Consider the following 25,857-nt stretch of genomic DNA (forward strand, 5'->3'; position numbering starts at 1 on the left):
TTTTAGAAAAAAAGACTTTTATTTTGCTCTGGCGGTGTGACGTCATAAGGCTGTGCGCACTCCCGCGACTGTGATTCGGCTGAAGAAAGGTGTGTGATTTTAATAGTTTAAAGTGTTTCAATCGACTAAACTCATTTAGAGAGTCGTATAGTACACTGTGAAAACAAGTCTGAACCCGTGTCACATTGTAATGCTTTAACTAGTGTTATTAATGATAGTTAATGCTTGTAAAGTGTTGTACACAGAAGTAACAGAAACAGTGCGTCTCATTTCGCTCCCTATAGTGATTCAGTTCATTTTAAACACAACCTCGGTCACTGGTTAGTAGTGTTGGAGAAAACCGCCATGAATCTATTGCACGCTGACGTCATCTGCTGTTTAAAACAGAGTAAATGTGATGAAAACAAACACAAACTTGTTTAATGATAACTTTTACTAACCAACTGCAAATGTTTTCCTGAAAGTGAAATCTATTAAATATAATCTACACATCAATCAATACTTACACTGTATTTTGATCAAATAAATGCAAACTTGGTGAGCATTAGAACAATTATATATATATATATATATATATATATATATATTGATGAGTAGTATACAGATCTTGATAGAAGAAGCACAAAGTCACTTTTACGGACTTTTAAATTAAATGTTCCTCCTGGTGGAATCCTCCCCATCTATATCAAATGTTTTCCTGAAAGTGAAATCTATTAAATATAATCTACACATCAATCAATACTAAACATACATCTTATTCCAAATGTAAACCAATTTGTGTCCTTTTATTAATTTGAATGCTAATGTTGTTTTTAATGTCATTTTAAGTCCATTAACTCTGACTCCTTTAGCAGTGTGCTGACTACTGAACTAGTGCTGATTATTTCTGTTAATTCTCATCTTAATCACAGATAAACTGAGGTCCATGTGACACTTTTATAAAGATGGCATTCATTAAAGAGGAGAGTGAAGAAATGAAGATTGAATACACATTCAGAGTCAAACATGAAGAGACTGAGACACACACTGTTACAAAGATGGAGTTTATTAAAGAGGAGAGAGAAGACGTGAAGATTGAAGACACATTCAGAGTCAAACATGAAGATACTGAGGAACAAACAAAGATGGAGTTTATTAAAGAGGAGAGAGAAGAAATGAAGATTGAAGACACATTCAGAGTCAAACATGAAGATACTGAGGAACAAACAAAGATGGAGTTTATTAAAGAGGAGAGAGAAGAAATGAAGATTGAAGACACATTCAGAGTCAAACATGAAGAGACTGAGACACACACTGTTACAAAGCTGGAGTTTATTAAAGAGGAGACTGAAGACGTGAAGATTGAAGACACATTCAGAGTCAAACATGAAGAGACTGAGACACACACTGTTATAAAGATGGAGTTTATTAAAGAGGAGAGAGAAGACGTGAAGATTGAAGACACATTCAGAGTCAAACATGAAGAGACTGGGGAACAAACAGGTTAGTTTTCATTCTCAAAGCTGAACTCAGTTGATCATTATTAAAATGTCCAGCTCTACAGAACACATTAAACTCTAGTGTTGATATTTCCAGTTATTAATAAAAGTAGTCTTAATCAGAGGTGGGTAGAGTACCTAAAAACTGTACTCAAGTAAAAGTAAAAGTACTTCTAGAAATATTTACTCAAGTAAAAGTAAAAGTACTAGTCTTGAATAGTTACTTGAGTAAGAGTAAAAGAGTATCGGATAAAAAATCTACTCAAGTAGTTAGTTACTAGTTACTTTGGGTCATATATACTGAGCCTATTTTTATTTAGATATATAGATAAAATGTATGTAATGTATGTGTGCGTGTATAAATGTATATATTTCATTAGCCTTTACTCCCAATTTATGTAATTTATTATAAAACCCTGTCTGTTTACTTAAGTAACAGATATAGGTGTCATGCCATAACATATTTTTAATACGACTGACTTTATATTAAATGTGAATTTAACATTGAAAGTTAATGTGATATAAATATTGCTACTAATCTTTCATTGTTCAGAAAGAGAGCAAATAACATTTACATTATTAAAGATAGTTTTCACTGACAGTCTAGATTTCAATCACTCTCAGAAACTCCCATTAAAATCACTGAAACTGTTAACACTGTGAAATCAATATCTTAATTAAAGATTCGTACACACATCTGCACTTTGTTGTTTCTGACGAGAGAATTCGCCAGAAAGAGGTATTCAGTCAGCGAGCGAGTGAAGGAAGCACCGGGATTTTAGCGATGACTCATCTGAACGCCTCTGATTGGCCAATGCTTTAATAAGCTCAAAAGAATCATGTGTGATTGGTTATAATGCGCAGCGCTGTATAAACGCATCTATCTCTGGCTCAGCGCCAGCAAGCAATCACAGATCTGAATTTAGCAGCTGATGATATGACTTGCTGAACGTACTTGCACCAGTGTGATTGTATTAAAATTAATAAAATCTTAATCGGCTATTTTTGGTCTTTTGGAAGCTGCATTCAACTTGACTCCCCTCTGTTATAAGCCACACACGTACAACAAACTAATGTCAGTGGTATCGTGTACTGTAATCGAATGTAGCCCAAGTTATTACCTGTTGAACAGCAGACATCACACGCGGTGTTCATCTAATAAGGATCTCCATCGCTAGCAAATAATAGCCTTTGCAGATTTCAATTCAGTGCAGTTCCAGCCACGTTTTCAACGCTCTTTCTGTTCTTAAACGTTACAACTCCGAGTGAACCACTTCAGACGCTCAGCGCGTGCGGCAGGGAACTGAACAACTCATTCAAACTGATTCATGAACCAATTCACTCGTTTGCCAATTGGTTTGATCAAGCCTTTGAACAGAATTGACTCAAAAGAATGAATCATTCGCGAATGGGCATCGCTCATTGCCCAGAGAAAAGTAGACGGCGCGTTTGGATCAAACTGAAGCATTTATAACATTTATTGCATTAAGATAAAGTAACGAGAGGAGCGTAACACACAGTAACGAAGTAAAAGTACAGATTTTTCCCAAAAAATTTACTCAAGTAAGAGTATAAAGTACCCATCTTTAAATATACTCCGAAAAGTATTAGTTACCCCAAAAAATTACTCAAGTAAATGTAACGAAGTAAATGTAACTCGTTATACTACCCACCTCTGGTCTTAATAGAAGGCTATTATATTATTAACCAAAAAACTATTTCTGTGAAAGCAACAGTTAGTTTCCTAACTGTGTAAAAGTATGTGATGGTGAATCCCTCCATCAAGATCAAGATAAGTGGAGATTTGTTGTTGTTTTTTGGCTTGTGACTTGATCTTTTGAATTTAATACTAAAAAAGTAGACCCTTTACAGATTCGATTGATGTATTGCTCTTATCTGTACGATTAAATCTGAAAGTGTAATTTAAGTTCTTCTCATGGTAATCAGGAGAAAATGCCTCATAACGTGTATCCGCGTTAATCGACTGCAGAGGGTTAAACTCAACCTTGTGAAGAGTGAGTTGTGGTCTTTGCCAACCCAGCACTTCATCACAACTTCTCTTTACAGCTAGGATCGTCCTCCATAACTCCTTCTAGGACAGCCAGGAACCTTAGAGTTGTGACTGATCATCAACTAAGCTTCACAGACCATATTACTACAACGGCTCGGTCCTGCAGATTTGCTTTATACAACATTAGGAAGATTAGACCCTTCCTATTAGAGCAGGCCACACCGCTCTTGTTTTCTCCAGACTGGACTATTGTATTGCTCTCTTAGCAGGCCTTCCGCCATGTACTATTGAGCCTCTGCAACTGAGCTGAAGAGAGAGCATGTCACACCTCTCTTCATCAGTTTGCACTGGCTGCCGATAGCCACTAGCATCAAAATCAAGGCACTTGTATACAAGACAACCACTGACTCTGCACTGAAGAACTTAATCTCGCTATTTCAGACTTATGCGCCTTCCAGAGTTCTGCAAATGTCTCGATCCACACTCTTGTGATGTCACAAATTGTCAAACTGATAAAGGCTAATTTTATTTATCATGTCATGACCCTTTTAAAACATTGATTAATGTTTATGATTAATTAGGGCCCGAGCACCGATGGTGCGAGGACCCTCTTGGAATTGCTCCGTTTATTATTATTAGGGCCCGAGCACCGATGGTGCGAGGACCCTCTTGGAATTGCTCCGTTTATTATTATTAGGGCCCGAGCACCGATGGTGTGAGGACCCTCTTGGAATTGCTCCGTTTATTATTATTATTATTATTATTATTATTATTAGGGCCCGAGCACCGATGGTGTGAGGACCCTCTTGGAATAGCTCCTATTATTATTATTATTATTATTATTATTATTATTATTAGGGCCCGAGCACTGATGGTGTGAGGACCCTCTTGGAATTGCTCCGTTTATTATTATTATTATTATTATTATTATTAGGGCCCGAGCACCGATGGTGTGAGGACCCTCTTGGAATTGCTCCGTTTATTATTATTATTATTATTATTATTATTATTATTATTAGGGCCCGAGCACCGATGGTGTGAGGACCCTCTTGGAATAGCTCCTATTATTATTATTATTATTATTATTATTATTATTATTATTAGGGCCCGAGCACCGATGGTGTGAGGACCCTCTTGGAATAGCTCCTATTATTATTATTATTATTATTATTATTATTATTATTAGGGCCCGAGCACTGATGGTGTGAGGACCCTCTTGGAATTGCTCCGTTTATTATTATTATTATTATTATTATTATTAGGGCCCGAGCACCGATGGTGTGAGGACCCTCTTGGAATTGCTCCGTTTATTATTATTATTATTATTATTATTATTATTATTATTATTAGGGCCCGAGCACCGATGGTGTGAGGACCCTCTTGGAATTGCTCCGTTTATTATTATTATTATTATTATTATTATTATTAGGGCCCGAGCACCGATGGTGTGAGGACCCTCTTGGAATTGCTCCGTTTATTATTAGGGCCCGAGCACCGATGGTGTGAGGACCCTCTTGGAATTGCTCCGTTTATTATTATTATTATTATTAGGGCCCGAGCACCGATGATGTGAGGACCCTCTTGGAATTGCTCCGTTTATTATTAGGGCCCGAGCACCGATGGTGTGAGGACCCTCTTGGAATTGCTCCATTTATTATTATTATTATTATTATTATTATTATTATTATTATTAGGGCCCGAGCACCGATGGTGCGAGGACCCTCTTGGAATTGCTCCGTTTATTATTATTGTTATTTTTATTATTATTAGGGCCCGAGCACCGATGATGTGAGGACCCTCTTGGAATTGCTCCGTTTATTATTAGGGCCCGAGCACCGATGGTGTGAGGACCCTCTTGGAATTGCTCCATTTATTATTATTATTATTATTATTATTATTATTATTATTATTATTAGGGCCCGAGCACCGATGGTGCGAGCACCCTCTTGGAATTGCTCCGTTTATTATTATTATTATTAGGGCCCGAGCACCGATGGTGTGAGGACCCTCTTGGAATTGCTCCGTTTATTATTATTATTATTATTATTAGGGCCCGAGCACCGATGGTGTGAGGACCCTCTTGGAATTGCTCCGTTTATTATTATTATTATTATTATTATTATTATTATTATTCTTCTCTAAGATGAATCGCATTTTTGAGAGCCTAAACATGCTCGAAAAGTCATGAAACTTTGCACACACCTCAGAACTGGCGAAAATTTACGTCTGATATGGGTTTCAGAAGTGGGTGTGGCAAAATGTCTCGACAGCGCCACCTATAGACGTTCAACGGTGTGCGCCTCGAGCTACGTTTCACGTACATGTATGAAAATTGGTATACACATGTATCTCTCCAATACCTAAGTCTCTTGGAGCAAAATCCGAAACCCAACAGGAAGTCGGTTATTTTTAATTTTATGAGCAAATTGTGTGTCATTTTTGTCATTTCCATGCGTTGTATTTTAACGAACTCCTCCTAGAGATTAATTCAGATCAACACCAAAGTTGGTATGCCTAATCTAAAGGCCTTTGCGATGTAAAATTGCGAAGATTTTGAGTTTTCGTTAAAGGGCGTGTCCGTGGCGGCCTGGCGAATTTCGATGATTCGCCATGAAAAATGAAGTTGCTATAACTCAGACATACAATGTCCAATGTGTCCAAAACTTCACATGTTTAATAAGACTCCTGACCTGAACAGATTCACATGTCCATATTCAGTTATAGTCATAGCGCCACCTATAGGCAACAGGAAGTGACATATTTTACACTGCGACTAACTACTCCTAGAAATTTTATGACATCAATGTCTTTTTTGTGGTCAGTCTAATCTAAAGGCCTGTGCGATGTTAAATTGTGAAGACCTTGAGTTTTCGTTAAAAGGCGTGTCCATGGCGCCATGACGAAGTTCGATGTCTCGCCAAGGGAATAAAATATGTTATAACTCAGGCATAAAATGTCCGATCTTCCCCAAACTTCACATGTGTGATAAGAGTCTTGGCCTGAACACATCTGTAGGCCAATATTCCATCAGGTGTGGCAAAATGGCTCGATAGCGCCACCTATACACTTTCAACAGCGCGCCTCGAGCTCCGTTTCAAGTACATGTACAAAAATCGGTACACACATGTAACATACCAGTACCTACAAAAAAGTCTCTTGGTACGAAATCCTAATCCCAACAGGAAGTCGGTTATTTTGAAATTTCCCTGCAAAATTGGCATTGTTTTTGCCATTTTCAGGGGTTGTACTTTAACGAACTCCTCCTAGAGATTTATTCAGATGAACACCAAACTTGGTTAGTGTAATCTAAAGCCATTTGCGATGTTAAATTGCAAAGGACTTGAGGTTTCGTTAAAGGGTGTGTCCATGGCGGCCTGACAAATTTCGATGTTTCGCCATGAAAAAGGAAGTTGCTGTAACTCAGACATACAATGTCCAATCTGCCCCAAACTTCACATGTTGGACAAGACTCTTGACCTGAACAGATCTACATGCCAATATTCAGTTATAGTCATAGCGCCACCTATTGGCAACAGGAAGTGAAATATTTTACACTGCGACAAACTACTCCTAGAAATTTTATGACATCAATGTTATTTTTGTGGTCAGTCTAATCTAAAGACCTGTGTGATGTTTAGTTGTGAAGATCTTGAGTTTTCGTTAAAAGGCGTGTCCATGGCGCCGTGACGAAGTTTGATGTGTCGCCATGGGAATAAAAGATGTTATAACTCAGGCATAAAATGTCCGATCTTGCCCAAACTTCACATGTGTGATAAGGGTCCTGGCCTGAACAGATCTGAAGGCCAATATTCCATTGGGTGTGGCAAAATGGCTCGATAGCGCCACCTATACATTTTCAACAGAGTGCATATACACTTTTAAAGGAGTGCGCCTCGAGCTCCATTTCACGTACATGTACAAAAATCGGTACACACATGTAACACACCAATATCTACGAAAAAGTCTCTTGGTACGAAATCCGAATCCCAACAGGAAGTCGGTTATTTAGAATTTTCTCTGCAAAATTGGCATTGTTTTTGCCATTTTCAGGGGTTGTACTTTAACAAACTCCTCCTAGAGATTTATTCAGATGAACACCAAACTTGGTTAGTGTAATCTAAAGCCATTTGCGATGTTAAATTGCGAAGGACTTGAGGTTTCGTTAAAGGGTGTGTCCATGGCGGCCTGACAAATTTCGATGTTTCGCCATGAAAAAGGAAGTTGCTGTAACTCAGACATACAATGTCCAATCTGCCCCAAACTTCACATGTTAGATAAGACTTCTGCCCTTAATAGATCTACATGCCCACATTCAGTTATAGTCATAGCGCCACCTGCTGGCAACAGGAAGTGACATGTTTTACGCTGCGACAAACTACTCCTAGAAATGTTTTGACATTAATGTATTTTTTTGTGGTCAGTCTAATCTAAAGGCTTGTGCAATGTTAAATTGTGGAGATCTTCAGTTTTTGTTAAAGGGCGTGTCCATGGCGCCATGACAAAATTTGATGTCTCGCCACAGCAAGAGAAGTTGTTGTAACTCAGGCATAAAATGTTCAATCTTCCCCAGACTCCGCATGTTCGATAATAGTCCTGGCCTGAACATATCTGAAGGCCAATATTCCATTATAATGATAGCGCCACCTGCTGGCAACAGAAAGATTGGCACATATATGGAATAAACATTGATATATTCCACTTATATTTGAGTTTAAATGCATATTTCTCACTTTCACCTATTTACTAAAGCCACTCGCTGCCGGTGAGCCCGGGTGCGAGGGCCCGTTCATCGCTGCTTGCAGCTTTAGTTATTATTATTATTCTTCTTCTCTAAGATGAATCGCATTTTTGAGCCTAAACATGCTCGAAAAGTCATGAAACTTTGCACACACCTCAGAACTGGCGAAAATTTACGTCTGATATGGGTTTCAGAAGTGGGTGGGGCAAAATGGCTCAACAGCGCCACCTATACACGTTCAACGGTGTGCGCCTCGAGCTACGTTTCACGTACATGTATGAAAATTGGTATACACATGTATCTCTCCAATACCTACAAAAAAGTCTCTTGGAGCAAAATCCGAAACCCAACAGGAAGTCGGTTATTTTTAATTTTATGAGCAAATTTTGTGTCATTTTTGTCATTTCCATGCGTTGTATTTTAACGAACTCCTCCTAGAGATTTATTCAGATCAACATCAAACTTGGTCAGTTAAATCTAAAGGCCTTTGCGAAATTAAGGCGGCATGACAAATTTCGATGTTTCGCCATTAAAAAGGAAGTTGCTGTAACTCAGACATACAATGTCCAATCTGCCCCAAACTTTGCATGTTAGATAAGACTTCTGCCCTTAACAGATCTACATGCCCATATTCAATTATAGTCATAGCGCCACCTGCTGGCAACAGGAAGTGACATATTTTACGCTGAGACAAACTACTCCTAGAGATTTTTTGACATTAATGTATTTTTGTGGTCAGTCTAATCTAAAGGCCTGTGTAATGTTAAATTTTGGCAATCTTGAGTTTTTGTTAAAGAGCGTGTCCATGGCAAAAATGACCAAATTTGATGTCTCGCCACAGCAAGAGAAGTTGTTGTAACTCAGGCATAAAATGTTTGATCTTCCCCAAACTTCACATGTTCGATAAGAGTGCAGCCCTGAACACATCTGAAGGCCAATATTCCATTATAATGATAGCGCCACCTGCTGGCAACAGGAAGATTGGAACATATATGGAATAAACATTGATATATTTTAGAGCTGAAACAACGAATCGATTTAATCGATTGAAATCGATTATTAAAATAGTTGTCAACTAATTTAGTCATCGATTCGTTGCTAAATAACTTTTATTTGCCGTAAGCGGCTCATTTTGTGCATATTTCAAATCTGCGGTGACCAAAGTGTGGCAGTAATGAGCCACCGGAGGTTTTACTCAGCCAGTACAACAGGAGAAGTAGCGAATAGCCAATAGCTGGCCTTGTTTTATGTCACGTGCTTCCCGAACAGGTCTATGTCTGCAGCATTCAGCGTGATGTGGGAGTACTTTACATTGAGCCTTTAAAAAAGAAGAGTAACCTGTAAACTCTGCACTACTGCACTGTTTAAGGGGACGTTCACATATCGCGTCTTTTGCGCGCTCAAGTTCGTTATTTCCAACACCGCACCGCATCGAGTTAAAAACATTTCAACTTTTCAGAATGCAGCAACCGCACCGCGGGTCATGTGACAAGAACTAACCAATCAGCTTCATCCTTTCCCGTAACAACGTTAAAAGCTCAGTCAAGATGAAAGGAACAGCTGATCATAGTTGTATATGGATTTCCATTTTGAAATAAATTTAGTAGCAGAGCTACTGCAAGTGATTTTTTGAGCTGCAAATCCATTTATCCTTTGCTGAAATTTCCGCGTCTTCAAGGAGAGAGCACGTCATGGTTGCTTAGCAAAGACAGACGCCTCAGGGGCGCTTCTGCACGAGCGCTTTGGAAAGAAGGAGAAAGCGGTGCGCCTAGCGTTTTCCACGCGTTTTTAGGCGCGATTTGTGAACGGCCCCTAAGACTTTCATTTGTGCAGATTCTCCAGTACAATGTTGTTTGCAAATGTTTAGTCGTAAAAGCTGATAACATTGCTTTTTAACAGTTAACATTTAAAGCTTTACAAACATGTTCTGTGATCAGTTTGTCGTTTACCAGTTCAAAATTCAGTCGTGCAGCCTAATTATGACTGAATGAGAGAGGTAAATGTAGATATTTGAAATGCACTTTTTTTTCTAAGTATTATTCACTGCTCTTTTTCACACAGCAGGTTTTTTGTGTGTGTCCTATTTTTTTTTTCTGGACAACCTTCTGATGGATTTTTACTTTAAATTGTGAGTTCCATTCAGGTTTCATGCCATTGGCACTTTTTTTGAAGGATTGTTTACAATTTCACAGCAAAAGCTATAAAGCTTTTTCCCAGTATATAATAAAATACAATGCACTGCAATTTTATTCTGTTTTATCCTTATCCTTCGTGAAAATATGTTCTGAAAGATTCCTTAATAAGCTTTGTTCGGGATGTTAAACTACTTTAGGAGCTCTAAGGACTGCCATGGTGAAAACATTATTTGAAATCTCCTTGTGAAATTTGCTAGAGTATGGGTCAGTGTTTTGATCGCAGAAGAGTTCGACAAAGGATTACTAACACAATAAAACAACTCCAGGTATATTTTTGATGAGGATATGACAGTGCAAAATGGTTAAAATCTCTTAAATCTATGCTGAATGATAGACCATTTATTAATAATTTACTTGGGGAAAAAATGAAAAAAAAACTAAAATATAAGTACATAAACCGATTAATCGATTAATCGTAAAAATAATCGACAGATTAATCGATTATCAAAATAATCGTTAGTTGCAGCCCTAATATATTCTACTTAAATTTATGAGTTTAAATGCATATTTCTCACCGTTCACCTATTTACTAAAGCCACTCGCTGTCGGTGAGCCCGGGTGCGAGGGCCCGTTCATCGCTGCTTGCAGCTTTAATTATTAGGGCCCGAGCACCGATGGTGTGAGGACCCTCTTGGAATTGCTCCGTTTATTATTATTATTATTATTATTCTTCTTCTTCTCCAGGATGAATCGCATTTTTGAGGGCCTAAACATACTCAAAAAGTCATGAAACTTTGCACACACCTCAGAACCGGCGAAAATGTACATCTGATATGGGTTTCAGAAGTGGGTGTGGCAAATTGGCTCGACAGCGCCACCTATACATGTTCAACGGTGTGCGCCTCGAGCTATGTTTCACGTACATGTATGAAAATCGGTACACACATGTAACTCTCCAATACCTACAAAAAAGTCTCTTAGAGCAAAATTCTAAACCCAACAGGAAGTCGGTTATTTTTAATATTATGAGCAAATTTTGTGTCATTTTTGCCATTTCCATGCGTTGTATTTTAACGAACTCCTCCTAGAAACTTATTCAGATCAACACCAAATTTGGTATGTCAATCTAAAGGCCTTTGCGATGTTAAATTGCGAAGATTTAGAGTTTTCGTTAAAGGGCGTGTCCGTGGCGGCCTGGCGAATTTCGATGTTTCGCCATGAAAAAGGAAGTTGCTGTAACTCAGACATACAATGTCCAATCTGCCCCAAACTTCACATGTTGGATAAGACTCTTGACCTGAACAGATCTACATGCCAATATTCAGTTATAGTCATAGCGCCACCTATTGGCAACAGGAAGTGACATATTTTACACTCCGACAGACTATTCCTAGAAATTTTTTGACATCAATGTCTTTATGGTCACTCTAATCTAAAGGCCTGTGCAATGTTAAATTGTGAAGATCTTGAGTTTTCGTTAAGGGGCGTGTCCATGGCGCCATGACAGAATTCAAAGTCTCGCCATGGGAATAAAAGATGTTATAACTCAGGCATAAAATGTCCAATCTTCCCCAAACTTCACATGTTTGATAAAAGTCCTGGCCTGAACAGATCTGAAGGCCAATATTCCATCGGGTGTGGCAAAATGGTTGATAGCGCCACCTATACACTTTCAACGGAGTGCGCCTCGAGCTATGTTTCACGTACATGTACAAAAATTGGTACACACATGTAACACACCAGTACCTACAAAAAAGTCTCTTGGTACGAAATCCGAATCCCAACAGGAAGTCGGTTATTTAGAATGTTCTTTGCAAAATTGGTGTTGTTTTTGGCATTTTCAGGGGTTGTACTTTAACAAACTCCTCCTAGAGATTTATTCAGATCAGCATCAAACTTGGTCAGTTAAATCTAAAGGCCTTTGCGATGTTAAATTGGGAAGATGTTGAGATTTCGTTAAAGGGAGTTTCCATGGCACCATGACAAAATTTGATGTCTCGCCACAGGAAGAGAAGTTGTTGTAACTCAGGCATAAAATGTCCAATCTTCCCAAACTTCACATTTGTGATAAGAGTCCTGGCCTGAACACATCTGAAGGCCAATATTCCGTTATAATGATAGCGCCACCTGCTGGCAACAGGAAGACTGGCACATATAAATGATTTTTACATATTCCACTTATATTTACGACTTTAAATACATATATTTCGCCGTTCGCATATTTACTAAAGCCTCTCGCTGGCGGTGAGCCCGGGTGCGAGGGCCCGTTCATCGCTGCTTGAAGCTTTAATTAGGGCCCGAGCACCGATGGTGTGAGGACCCTCTTGGAATTGCTCCGTTTATTATTATTATTATTATTATTAGCGCCCGAGCACCGATGGTGTGAGGACCCTCTTGGAATTGCTCCGTTTATTATTAGGGCCCGAGCACCGATGGTGTGAGGACCCTCTTGGAATTGCTCCGTTTATTATTATTATTATTATTATTATTATTATTATTATTATTCTCTAAGATGAATCACATTTTTGAGAGCCTAAACATGCTCGAAAAGTCATGAAACTTTGCACACACCTCAGAACTGGCGAAAATTTACGTCTGATATGGGTTTCAGAAGTGGGTGTGGCAAAATGGCTCGACAGCGCCACCTATACACGTTCAATGGTGTGCGCCTCGAGCTACGTTTCACGTACATGTATGAAAATTGGTATACACATGTATCTCTCCAATACCTACAAAAAAGTCTCTTGGAGCAAAATCCGAAACCCAACAGGAAGTCGGTTATTTTTAATTTTATGAGCAAATTTTGTGTCATTTTTGTCATTTTCATGCGTCGTATTTTAACGAACTCCTCCTAGAGATTAATTCAGATCAACACCAAAGTAGGTATGCCTAATCTAAAGGCCTTTGCGATGTTAAATTGCGAAGATTTTGAGTTTTCGTTAAAGGGCGTGTCCGTGGCGGCCTGGCGAATTTCGATGATTCGCCATGAAAAATGAAGTTGCTATAACTCAGACATACAATGTCCAATCTTCCCCAAACTTCACTTGTGTGATAAGAGTCCTGGCCTGAACACATCTGTAGGCCAATATTCCATCGGGTGTGGCAAAATGGTTCGATAGCGCCACCTATACACTTTCAACATAGCGCGCCTCGAGCTCCGTTTCAAGTACATGTACAAAAATCGGTACACACATGTAACACACCAGTACCTACAAAAAAGTCTCTTGGTACGAAATCCTAATCCCAACAGGAAGTCGGTTATTTTGAAATTTCCCTGCAAAATTGGCGTTGTTTTTGCCATTTTCAGGGGTTGTACTTTAACGAACTCCTCCTAGAGATTTATTCAGATGAACACCAAACTTGGTCAGTGTAATCTAAAGCCATTTGCGATGTTAAATTGCGAAGGACTTGAGGTTTCGTTAAAGGGCGTGTCCATGGTGGCCTGACAAATTTCGATGTTTCGCCATGAAAAAGGAAGTTGCTGTAACTCAGACATACAATGTCCAATCTGCCCCAAACTTCACATGTTAGATAAGACTTCTGCCCTTAACATATCCACATGCCCATATTCAATTATAGTCATAGCGCCACCTGCTGTCAACAGGAAGTGACATGTTTTACGCTGCGACAAACTACTCCTAGAAATCTTTTGACATTAATGTATTTTTTGTGGTCAGTCTAATCTAAAGGCCTGTGCAATGTTAAATTGTGGAGATCTTGAGTTTTTGTTAAAGGGCGTGTCCATGGCGCCATGACAAAATTTGATGTCTCGCCACAGCAAGAGAAGTTGTTGTAACTCAGGCATAAAATGTTCAATCTTCCCCAAACTTCACATGTGTGATAAGAGTCCTGGCCTGAACACATCTGAAGGCCAATATTCCATTATAATGATAGCGCCACCTGCTGGCAACAGAAAGATTGGCACATATATGGAATAAACATTGCTATATTCCACTTATATTTATGAGTTTAAATGCATATTTCTCACCGTTCGCCTATTTACTAAAGCCACTCGCTGCCGGTGAGCCCGGGTGCGAGGGCCCGTTCATCGCTGCTTGCAGCTTTAATTATTATTATTATTATTATTCTTCTCTAAGATGAATCGCATTTTTGAGAGCCTAAACATGCTCGAAAAGTCATGAAACTTTGCACACACCTCAGAACTGGCGAAAATTTACGTCTGATATGGGTTTCAGAAGTGGGTGTGGCAAAATGGCTCGACAGCGCCACCTATACACGTTCAACGGTGTGCGCCTCGAGCTACGTTTCACGTACATGTATGAAAATTGGTATACACATGTATCTCTCCAATACCTACAAAAAAGTCTCTTGGAGCAAAATCCGAAACCCAACAGGAAGTCGGTTATTTTTAATTTTATGAGCAAATTTTGTGTCATTTTTGTCATTTCCATGCGTTGTATTTTAACGAACTCCTCCTAGAGATTAATTCAGATCAACACCAAAGTTGGTATGCCTAATCTAAAGGCCTTTGCGATGTTAAATTGCGAAGGACTTGAGGTTTCGTTAAAGGGCGTGTCCATGGCGGCCTGACAAATTTCGATGTTTCGCCATGAAAAAGGAAGTTGCTATAAACTCAGACATACAATGTCCAATGTGCCCAAAACTTCACATGTTTAATAAGACTCCTGACCTGAACATATTTACATGCCCATATTCAGTTATAGTCATAGCGCCACCTATTGGCAACAGGAAGTGAAATATTTTACACTGCGACAAACTACTCCTAGAAATTTTATGACATCAATGTTATTTTTGTTGTCAGTCTAATCTAAAGACCTGTGTGATGTTTAGTTGTGAAGATCTTGAGTTTCCGTTAAAAGGCGTGTCCATGGCGCCGTGACGAAGTTCAATGTGTCGCCATGGGAATAAAAGATGTTATAACTCAGGCATAAAATGTCCGATCTTGCCCAAACGTCACATGTGTGATAAGGGTCCTGGCCTGAACAGATCTGAAGGCCAATATTCCATTGAGTGTGGCAAAATGGCTCGATAGCGCCACCTATACACTTTCAACTGAGTGCATATACACTTTCAACGGAGTGCGCCTCAAGCTATGTTTCACGTACATGTACAAAAATCGGTACACACATGTAACACACCAATATCTACGAAAAAGTCTCTTGGTACGAAATCCGTTTCCAAACAGGAAGTCAGTTATTTAGAATGTTCTCTGCAAAATTGGTGTTGTTTTTGGCATTTTCAGGGGTTGTACTTTAACAAACTCCTCCTAGAGATTTATTCAGATCAACCTCAAACTTGGTCAGTTAAATCTAAAGGCCTTTGCAAAGTTAAATTGGGAAGATCTTGAGATTTTGTTAAAGGGCGTGTCCATGGCGGCCTGGCAAATTTCGATGTTTCGCCATGAAAAAGGAAGTTGCTGTAACTCAGACATACAATGTCCAATCTGCCCCAAACTTCACATATTAGATAAGACTTCTGCCCTTAACAGATCTACATGCCCATATTCAGTTATAGTCATAGCGCCACCTGCTGGCAACAGGAAGTGACATGTTTTACGCTGCAACAAACTACTCCTATAAATCTTTTGACATTAATGTATTTTTTGTGGTCAGTCTAATCTAAAGGCCTGTGCAATGTTAAATTGTGGAGATCTTGAGTTTTTGTTAAAGGGCGTGTCCATTGCGCCATGTCAAAATTTGATGTCTCGCCACAGCAAGAGAAGTTGTTGTAACTCAGGCATAAAATGTTCGATCTTCCCCAAACTTCACATGTTCGATAAGAGTCCTGCCCTGAACACATCTGAAGGCCAATATTCCATTATAATGATAGCGCCACCTGCTGGCAACAGGAAGATTGGCACATATATGGAATAAACTTTGATATATTCCACTTATATTCATGAGTTTAAACGCATATTTCTCACCGTTCACCTATTTACTAGAGCCACTCGCTGCCGGTGAGCCCGGGTGCGAGGGCCCGTTCATCGCTGCTTGCAGCTTTAATTCTCAATTGTGTTAATGTTATCTAAATAAACATTAATTTCAGATTGTGTAGTAAGTTATATTTCTTACTATTATTGACTCAAAAGTGCTTAGAGTGATCAGGACCTTACATTATTATGGGCTAAGTGTTACACTTGCTGTACCCATATTAAGGTCCTAAAAATACAATCAATTACAGGCTCAGTGTGGAAAAATTGTAATAAAAGATAATTTATTATTTTAATATATTGTTATTTATTAAATCTCAGATGTGCTATGTTCATTATCACATCAAATACAAAAATTATGACAAGCATAGCGGAAGTGACATCTTCAGTACTCAATATAAGGGCTGTGGGATTTGGGGAAAATATCTAATTGCGATTTATTTCACAGATATTTCAATTGTGATTTGATTTGCGATTTTAATTTTGCAATGTCAAACGTCAGCTTAATATTTTCAATAGTGTGCAGCACAGTATGGGTATCGTTACCTTGCTGAAAAAAAAATCACAGAAATTTGCATGGTTTCCATTAAAACAGTTACAAAATAATTTTTCGGTAGTGTGTTTTGGGCATTATTTCCATAGGAATTACTGTTGTTCTATTGTTTCCCATCTGAAAGTTTTCATCCCACCAATAGAATCCATCATATACCAGTAGACCCCATTATAGTTTACATTAAAGCCTAAAATAATTCCCATTATAACCCTTAAATCCATGAAAATTTCTATTGTGTTTTGGGAGGAGTTCTATTGTTTTTTGTTTGTTTGTTTTTTAGCAGGGAATATTATAATTGTATTACTACTTTTACAGAATTTACTTAATTATTGAATTTCACAGGAAATATTTGTTTATTTTGTATAAATAAAGAACTGTAATACTTTAGTCAATTATTAAAGTATTACATAGGTTACATAGGCTGATTAATTCATTTTTAAGTATTTGGGATTTTAAGAACAATTGGAAAAAATGTGCTGAATGTTTAATTTCATCCAAGTGAAATTGTCAAAACAGTAAGACTGATTTGTTTTTAAAGTGGAGCCAAAAATTTTTTTTTTAAGCAGAGCCAGGCAGGTCAAGTCTCATCTATGTTGCTAGATGCGCTCGTGGAGACCTGTGCGAGTATAACGTCGCCTTCACACTGGCAGTTGAAATCAGCTTTGTAATACGCAATACTCCCCAAGTGGACGTCGTACTACACCGCTGAAAAGCTTCGGAAGAGAGTAGAACAAAAATGGCGGAGAGATTAGAACGATTGATATTGTCTGTATCTGAATGTGCAGTACTCTATGATCTCTCTGATGAGGGTTATAAAGACATCAGGAAGGCTGCTGAGTGGAGGAAAGTTGCCCAGGACGTTAACATGTCAGGTCAGCTAAATGTGATATAACGTTAGTGGTATATGGGGCTGCAACAACCCTGCACTCGAGCGAGAGAGACCGAGTGTGTCCGAGAGCGGGGGCCACAATCTTTAATTATTCATTTTAATTGTATTAACTGCCCTTATAATGTTAGAAAATCATGAAAATAAAAAAATGACATGACAACTTATCGTTATAAAATCATTATTTATTTTATTAAAAGTTAAGAATTCAGGTTTGTTTATCAGTACCATAGCAACGACAACTTCCACTGGAATTGTCGGATAGGAACCGTCCGTAGCCTTTCGCAAGAGTTCAATATTTTGAACGCATCCGGATGACCAACGGACACAATTTTTTTTCGCACCGCACTCGCTCGGACCCGGTTCGTATCCATTCGCATGCGGTCTGCGAATCTCCATAGGAAATGAATGACTTCCGGTCGTTTCATAGCCGTATCGGAGCTGATTTCAACTGCCAGTGTGAAGGCGGCGTAACCGAACATTAGAGACAGGCTGCGTGTGTGCGACAAGTTTAAATGGCTCTTCCATGAGACGAGGCAGAGAGGAGCGAGCATGAGAAGCATTCAGAGACACAGGCTGTGTGTGCGCTCTTCAGAATTGGAAATAGCGGACATGCATTATAAACTTCTATCAAGTTAGAAACTTTTTGGGAGATAAAATGTGCAAGATAACATTCATGTACTAATAAAAACATAAGAATATATATTTTATTCTCAGTAGGGCTTAAACGACAAGTCAACATTATCGACAATGTTGACAATAAAAAATTGTCGACAAATATTTTTGTTGAGTAGTCGTTTGATTTAAATTTTGACCTCATTTAGACCTCATTTAACTGCAATAATGCGGTTTGACCAGTGTGGCGCTGTAGCGCAAGACTGTAATTCAGCCCTCCTCGATGCAATTCAAGTGAAGAAGAAGAGACACAGCACTCAGCACTGTTCAGAGAAACGCACCCGAGCCAAACTGAATGGCATTTGGCAATACCTTAAATCAAGCAGTTTTACAGTATTAAACATTATTATTAAATATTTGATTAAAGTGATAGTTTGGTTTGCAAAGATCAAAGCTAGCTCAGGACTGTTTTGAATATCATAACCCAGTAAAGTATTTTAAGAGAGATTACTCTACAGTCAAAAGTTTTTGAATGGTAAAAAAAAAAAAAAAAAAAAAAAAAAATGGTAATGGTAAGGTTTTTTTTTTTTTTTTTTTTTTTTTTTTAATAAAAGAAGTCTCTTCTGCTCACCAAGCCTGCATTTATTTGATCCAAAATACAGCAAAAGCAGTAATATTGTGCAATATTTTTACTATTTAAAATAAATGCTCTCTATTTAAATATATATATATATATATATGTAATTTATTCTTGTGATCAAAGCTGAATTTTCTCCAGTCTTCAGTGTCACATGATCTTCAGAAATTCTACCAGCTGGGAATTGATTCCAAAAAGAATCGATTCCTTGATTCCAAAGGTTGGAATCGATTCCATCAAGGGGAATCGACTCCTCTTTCAGAGTATTTTTCAGTTCAACAAAGCTTATCTATGGGAGTCTCTCTAACGAAAGGCTAAATCCGACAAAGGCTGCACACATTTAAATTCACGAAAATAAACAGAAAGAAAACGAGTCGGTAATGATCATTTGAATTTTTGGATGTAGCCTTTCGTTTCAGAAGCACAATTCACCTAAGCCATAATTACAACAGTTGTGAGATAAAAGATTATTTTCAATTTTATATATATATATATATATAACGAAAATATATATATATACGAAAGGAGATGTTATGCAGAATGATGTGTCCTTCAGTTAATTTTCATATAGTAATTAAATGGTAAATAAGAAGGTTTCTATGTCATCTCATTTTGTGTCAAATATATTTATTTGTATAAATTAATTGTATAATAATTGTAATTACATAATATTATTTCCCAAAGCTGAAGTGATTAGACTCTTTTATGTAAAACAGTATTTTAACTAATTGCAAGAGCTGAATAAATCGATCAAATTCTATTGATTAATCAGTGAAATAATCAGCGATTAGTTGATTAATCGTTCTAGAAATCGTTAGAATAATCGACTATCAAAATAATCATTTGTTGCAGCCCTAATTCTCAGGTACTGAAAGCAGAACCGATAAGGGAGCTCTTGATATGTGTTGTGACACAGCTCTTGTAAATTAACGTTACCTTTTTTGTTTGGTGTCTATCAGTTCGAAGCCAAGTAATCTCATATTACATTATGTTGTCGACCCTGCAGGTGCCATAATCACACACAAACACTCTCTCTCTTTTTTTAATGGTGGGCGTTTACACAGTTGGTTAGAGCAGAGCTGATTGGGGAGAACGGAGGTGCGCTCACTCTATTGGTTAGTAAGACTGTCACTCAAGGCTGACAGCTCTGGAACAGAGTAATATCATGTCCACATCGCAGGCTTTACGATTAGCAAAATCACAATGTCTCAGATCGCGACTGTGATTTGATTAATTGGTGAGGTGGGGATCATCATAAGACCTTTGTGATGTTAAATTGTGAAGATTTTGAGTTTTTGTCAAGGGGTGTCTCTCTGGCAGCCTGACAAATTTTGTTGTTTTGTTGTGAAACAGGAAGTTGCTGTAACCCAGGCAAGCAATGTCTAATCTGCCTCAAGCTTCACATGTTTGACGAGTCCTGTCCTGAACCTATCAACATACCCATATTCAGTTATAGCTATAGCACCACCTACTGGCAACAAGAAGTGACATGGTTAACACTGTTTTGGACTCCCAGGAACATATTAAAAAGTGTCAGCAACTGCTAAATAGGCTGGCAACATGCTAGAAACATACTAAAACATACTAGCAGCACTTAGCTAAGTGCTAAAGCATGCTACTAATGCAGTGATAAAGAAAGTTGCTGTATCTAAGGCAAGCAATGTCCGTTCTGCCCCAAACTTCACACATTTGACAAGAGTCCTGTCCTGAACACATCATCATGCCCAAATTCAGTTATAGTCATAGCGCCACCTGCTGGTAACAGGAAGTGACATGGTTTACATTTATGGACTCCTACCAACATAATAAAAAGCATCAACGTGTGAAATAGGCTGGCAACATTTTAGAAGCATGCTAAAAGCTAGCAACACTTAGCTAAGTGTTAAAACATGCTATTAATGCAGTGAAGCAGAACATTACTATAACTTGTCCATACAATGTCCAATCTGCCTCAAACATTTGATTAGAATCCTGGCCTGAACACATCTAAAGGCTAATATTAAATTAATTATAGCGCCACCTGCTGGCAACAGGAAATATTATTTTAAATAACTTAATCATCAGGTCGTTTGACTGAATGCTTGGTGATTAAATATGCTTTAAGGATTCAAATGTGCAGACAGTTTATTATTTGAGATTTTCAGTCTTGTTTGTCTGGCACCTTGGTGATCGTGAGTGCGGTGTAACTCCTTCTAAATAACTTAAAATTATAACAAACTTATAACATATATAACATAAAATTTCTGATCTGCCCTAAACTTCACGTTTGATAAGATTCCTGATCTCAACTGATCTTTATGCCAATATTTATTTGGTCTTAGCGACACCTGTTGGCAACAGGAATTTACTTCTTTTACACTAACTTAAACATGCAATGTCTAATCTGACCAAAACTTTGCAGAGTCCTGGCTTGAACATATTTACATGGCGATATTCAGTTATAATCATAGCGCCAACTGTTGGCAGCAGGAAATGTGGCTCAAATATTTACCATTTTATAAGCATATGGCCCAACATTCACTGTTCTCCTATGGCAACCCGGTGGTGCTGAGCCCGGGTGCGAGGGTCCTTTCATCGCTTCTTGCAGCTTTAATTTATATTTTATCTGTATTTAATGTTCTACTGTTAGTGTTACCTGTTCGCACCGAGGGTCTGAGAGTAATGCAATTTAAATTCTCTGTATGTATGTACTGTACATGTGGAAGAATTGACAATAAAGCAGCCTTGACATGACTTATGTTGTTTCTACATTAATTTGGAGATTCAGTGTGAAGTTTACAATATAAAAATATATTAATATGTAATTTATTTTCTGAAAATATGCAATAATTTTTTTTAATCGATTGACAGCATTAGTCTAAATGTTTAGTTGTCTATTGTTTTGTGTAATTAAACTAGTATTTGTCTCTTTTTACCTCAGACCTGATGGCACTGAAAGAGGAGAGTCAAGGACTGAATGAAACAGAAGAGAAAGATCAAAATGAGAAACATCATGATTTCAAAACTGAAGAAAAATCAATTAGTTGTTCACAGACTGAAAAGACTCAGAAAATACAAACTAAAACCCTTAATTACAACATAATTCACACTGGAGAGAAACCTTACACTTGCAAAGTGTGTGGAAAGTGTTTTACTCTGAAAAATCACCTTAATGTCCACAAGATAATTCACAGTGAAGAGAAACCATTCATATGCCCTCAGTGTGGAAAGAGATTTACACAGATAAATACCCTTAATGTCCACATGAGAATTCACACTGGAGAGAAACCTTACACCTGCAAACTGTGTGGAAAGTGTTTTACACAGAAAAATACCCTTAATGACCACATGAGTATTCACACTGGAGAGAAACCTTACACTTGCAAAATGTGTGGAAAGTGTTTTACACGGAAAAATCACCTTAATGTCCACAAGAGAATTCACAGTGAAGAAAAATCATTCATATGCCCTCATTGTGGAAAGAGATTTACACAGATAAATAGCCTTAATGTTCACATGAGAATTCACACTGGAGAGAAACCTTACACCTGTGAGCTGTGTGAGAAGAGTTTCACACGAATTGGAGAGCTTAAGATTCACAAGAGCATTCACAATAAAGAGAAACCATTCATATGCCCTCAGTGTGGAAAGAGATTTAAACAGAAAAATACCCTTAATGTCCACATGAGAATTCACACTGGAGAGAAACCTTACACCTGCAAAATGTGTGGAAAGTGTTTTACACAGAAAAATCACCTTAATGTCCACGTGAGATTTCACACTGGAGAAAAACCTTACACTTGTGAGCTGTGTGAGAAGAGTTTCACACGAAAGGAAGATCTTAAGATTCACAAGAGCACTCACAGTGAAGAGAAACCATTCATATGCCCTGAGTGTGGAAAGAGATTTAAACAGAAAAATACCCTTAATGTCCACATGAGTATTCACACTGGAGAGAAACTTTTTATCTGCAAACTCTGTGGAAAGAATTTCTCACATAACATATACCTAAAGAATCACATGAGGATTCACAACTAGAGAGAATCTGTTCGCATGTGGTCAGTGTGGAAAGAGTTTCAGATATAAAGAAAGCCTTAATAATCACATGAAGTTTCATTCAAGAGAGAACAGTTTTAAAATGTCATCAGTGTGAAATGAGTGTCACCGAGAAGAAACATCTTAAGAATCATGTTAAAATTCACGTCTGAGAAAAGCCTTTCATGTTCCATCTCTGTGGAAAGAGAACTTTGCTCAACAGGAGGAAGCCTCAAGAAACACTTGAGAATTCGGCTGGTCTCCATATTTGGAAACCTATAGTCCCAGTCAAACTCACAGTATGGGATGACAATAGCAAATAAAATACTATTTTGAAGATGTGAACGAAAGAGTTTGTACACAAATTTGAGATGTGGCTAACAGAGTTTAGCAGTGTGCTACATATGGAGAAATTCTGATGTGAAATTGCTGGTAAACCGAAGAGATTCTTACAGATATGAAAACCCTTTTAAATATCTTGAAGGTGATAACTGATTATTAATTTCAACACTCTAGACCACTGATAGGCAACGTTGGTTCTGGGTACCACTGTCCTGTAGATTTTAGCTCCAACCCTAATCAAACACACCTGAACAAGCTAATTAAAGTCTTCAAAATCACAAGGGCTACAGGCAGGTGTTGGTTTTTTCAAGGTTTCAGCTAAACTCTGCAGGACATCGTCACTCCAGGACCACGTTGCCTATACCTGATCTGGACATATTCTCTTGTGTGGTGTGACAGAGTATGTCTAGTAAGGTTATCATGCAGCTATTGAATAATTGGATAATATTTTGTACTGATATTTTATTTTATATAGGCCCCCTCCCAATTTTCCCTTTTTTTTTATCCACCTTTTTCCTCGACGTGTAAGTAAGCCTATGGGTGAGACTTCCTTTAATAACAGATTAAAATAAAATGATAGAACATATCAATTGTCAGTATCAAGCAGCTAAATGAACTGTTTTGTACAGCTAAAATAGCTGAACGCAAAAGAGACCGGAAGCTAAACTTTCGGTGGAAAAAGGTGGAAACATTTTAAGTATGAAAGTAAAAGAATAGCAAAACTCGAGAACTTGTTGATTTGAATGTGAGAACTTGTCATATTAATATTTGTACAAATCTGATCCCAAAAAAGCTGGGACACTGTACAAATTGTGAGCAAAAAAGGAATGGAATCATTTACAAATCTCATACAAAATCTCATCAAATGTTGAAAGTGAGACATTTTGAAATGTCATGCCAAATATTGTCATTTTGGATTTCATGAGAGTTCAACATTCCAAAAAAGTTGGGACAGGTTGCAATAAGAGGCAGGAAAAGTTAAATGTACATATATGAAACAGCTGGAGGACCAATTTGCAATTTATTAGGTCAATTGGCAACATGATTGGTTATAAAAAGAGCCTCTTAGAGTGACAGTGTCTCTCAGAAGTCAAGATGGGCAGAGGATCACCGATTCCCCCAATGCTGCTTCGAAACATAGTGGAGCAATATCAGAAAGGATTTTATCAGAGAAAAAATGCAAAGAGTTTGAAGTTATCATCATCTATAGTGCATAATGTCATCCAAAGATGCATAGAATCTGGAACAATCTCTGTGCGTAAGGGTCAAGGTCAGAAAACCATACTGCATGCCCGTGATCTTCGGGCCCTTAGATGGCACTGCATCACATACAGGAATGCTACTGTAAAGGAAATCACAACATGGTCTCAGGAATACTTCCAGAAAACATTGTCAGTGAACACAATCCACCGTGCCATTCACCGTTGCCGGCTAAAACTCTTTAGGTCAAAAAGAAGTAATTTCTAAACATGATCCAGAAGCGCAGGTGTTTTCTCTGGGCCAAGGCTCGTTTAAAATTGACTGTGGCAAAGTGGAAAACTGTTCTGTGGTCAGACGAATCAAAATTTGAAGTTCCTTTTGGAAAACTGGGACGCCATGTCATCCTGACTAAAGAGGACAAGGACAACCCAAGTTGTTATTAGCGCTCAGTTCAGAAGCCTGCATCTCTGATGGTATGGGGTTGCATGAGTGCGTGTGGCATGGGCAGCTTACACATCTGGAAAGGCACCATCAATGCTGAAAGGTAAATCCAAGTTCTAGAACAACATATGCTCCCATCCAGACGTTGTCTTTTTCAGGGAAGACCTTGCATTTTCCACCATGACAATGCCAGACCACATACCACATCAATTACAACATCATGGCTGCGTAGAAGAATGATCCAGGTACTGAAATGCAGATCCGGGCCTGCAGTCCAGATCTTTAACCTATAGAAAACATTTGGCGCATCATAAAGAGGAAGATGCGACAAAGAAGACCTAAGACAGTTGACATCCAAAGCAGTTTGACCAATAACATGCAGGTATTGTTCATAATTGACCAATTGTGGGGATGCGCATGAGAAGGTGAGAACTACAAGGAACGATCAAAGCGATACAAACATGTTTGTTCGGTCGTTTGACTCATTGCTGCACACCAATCAAAAGAAGACACCAAAGTAGGTTTGAGAGAGTGAATCGAAAGCATTAGAACCCAGCTCTCTGTTCCTAGCTCTATCTGTCAGTGGATCACCAGCTTTCTGACAGATAGGCAACAGTTAGTGAGACTGGGGAAATTCATGTCAAACAGCTGCTCCACCAACACTGGTGCCCCTCAGGGATGTGTTCTCTCCCCTCTGCTCTTCTCCCTGTACACCAACGACTGCACGTCTAAAGACCCCTCTGTCAAGCTCCTGAAGTTTGCAGACAACACTACAGTCATCGGCCTCATCCAGGACGGTAATGAGTCTGCTTACAGACAAGAGGTTGAGCAGCTGGCTGTCTGGTGCAGTCTTAACAACCTGGAGCTGGAGCTGAACACGCTCAAAACAGTGGAGA

The 25,857-nt window shown here is 38.3% G+C and overlaps 1 protein-coding gene across 2 annotated transcripts; it reads left to right on the plus strand.

Annotated features, from left to right (window-relative positions):
• Window positions 1–915: 915 nt before the first annotated feature.
• LOC132099174 (gastrula zinc finger protein XlCGF57.1-like) lies at window positions 916–23,811 on the plus strand. Of its 2 annotated transcripts, XM_059505622.1 has the most exons (3): window positions 916–1,482; window positions 21,885–22,998; window positions 23,202–23,811. In XM_059505622.1, the coding sequence occupies exons 1-2, from the start codon at window positions 945–947 to the stop codon at window positions 22,979–22,981; spliced, it is 1,635 nt and encodes a 544-aa protein (XP_059361605.1). In that variant the 5' UTR covers window positions 916–944; the 3' UTR covers window positions 22,982–22,998; window positions 23,202–23,811. The 2 variants fall into 2 exon arrangements, with proteins under 2 accessions (XP_059361605.1, XP_059361604.1); XM_059505621.1 differs by having other exon boundaries at window positions 21,885–23,811.
• The last annotated feature ends 2,046 nt before the right edge of the window (window positions 23,812–25,857 follow it).

The sequence above is a fragment of the Carassius carassius genome, chromosome 22 (genome assembly GCF_963082965.1).
Source record: "Carassius carassius chromosome 22, fCarCar2.1, whole genome shotgun sequence".
In the NCBI taxonomy this organism is placed as follows: Eukaryota; Metazoa; Chordata; class Actinopteri; order Cypriniformes; family Cyprinidae; genus Carassius; species Carassius carassius.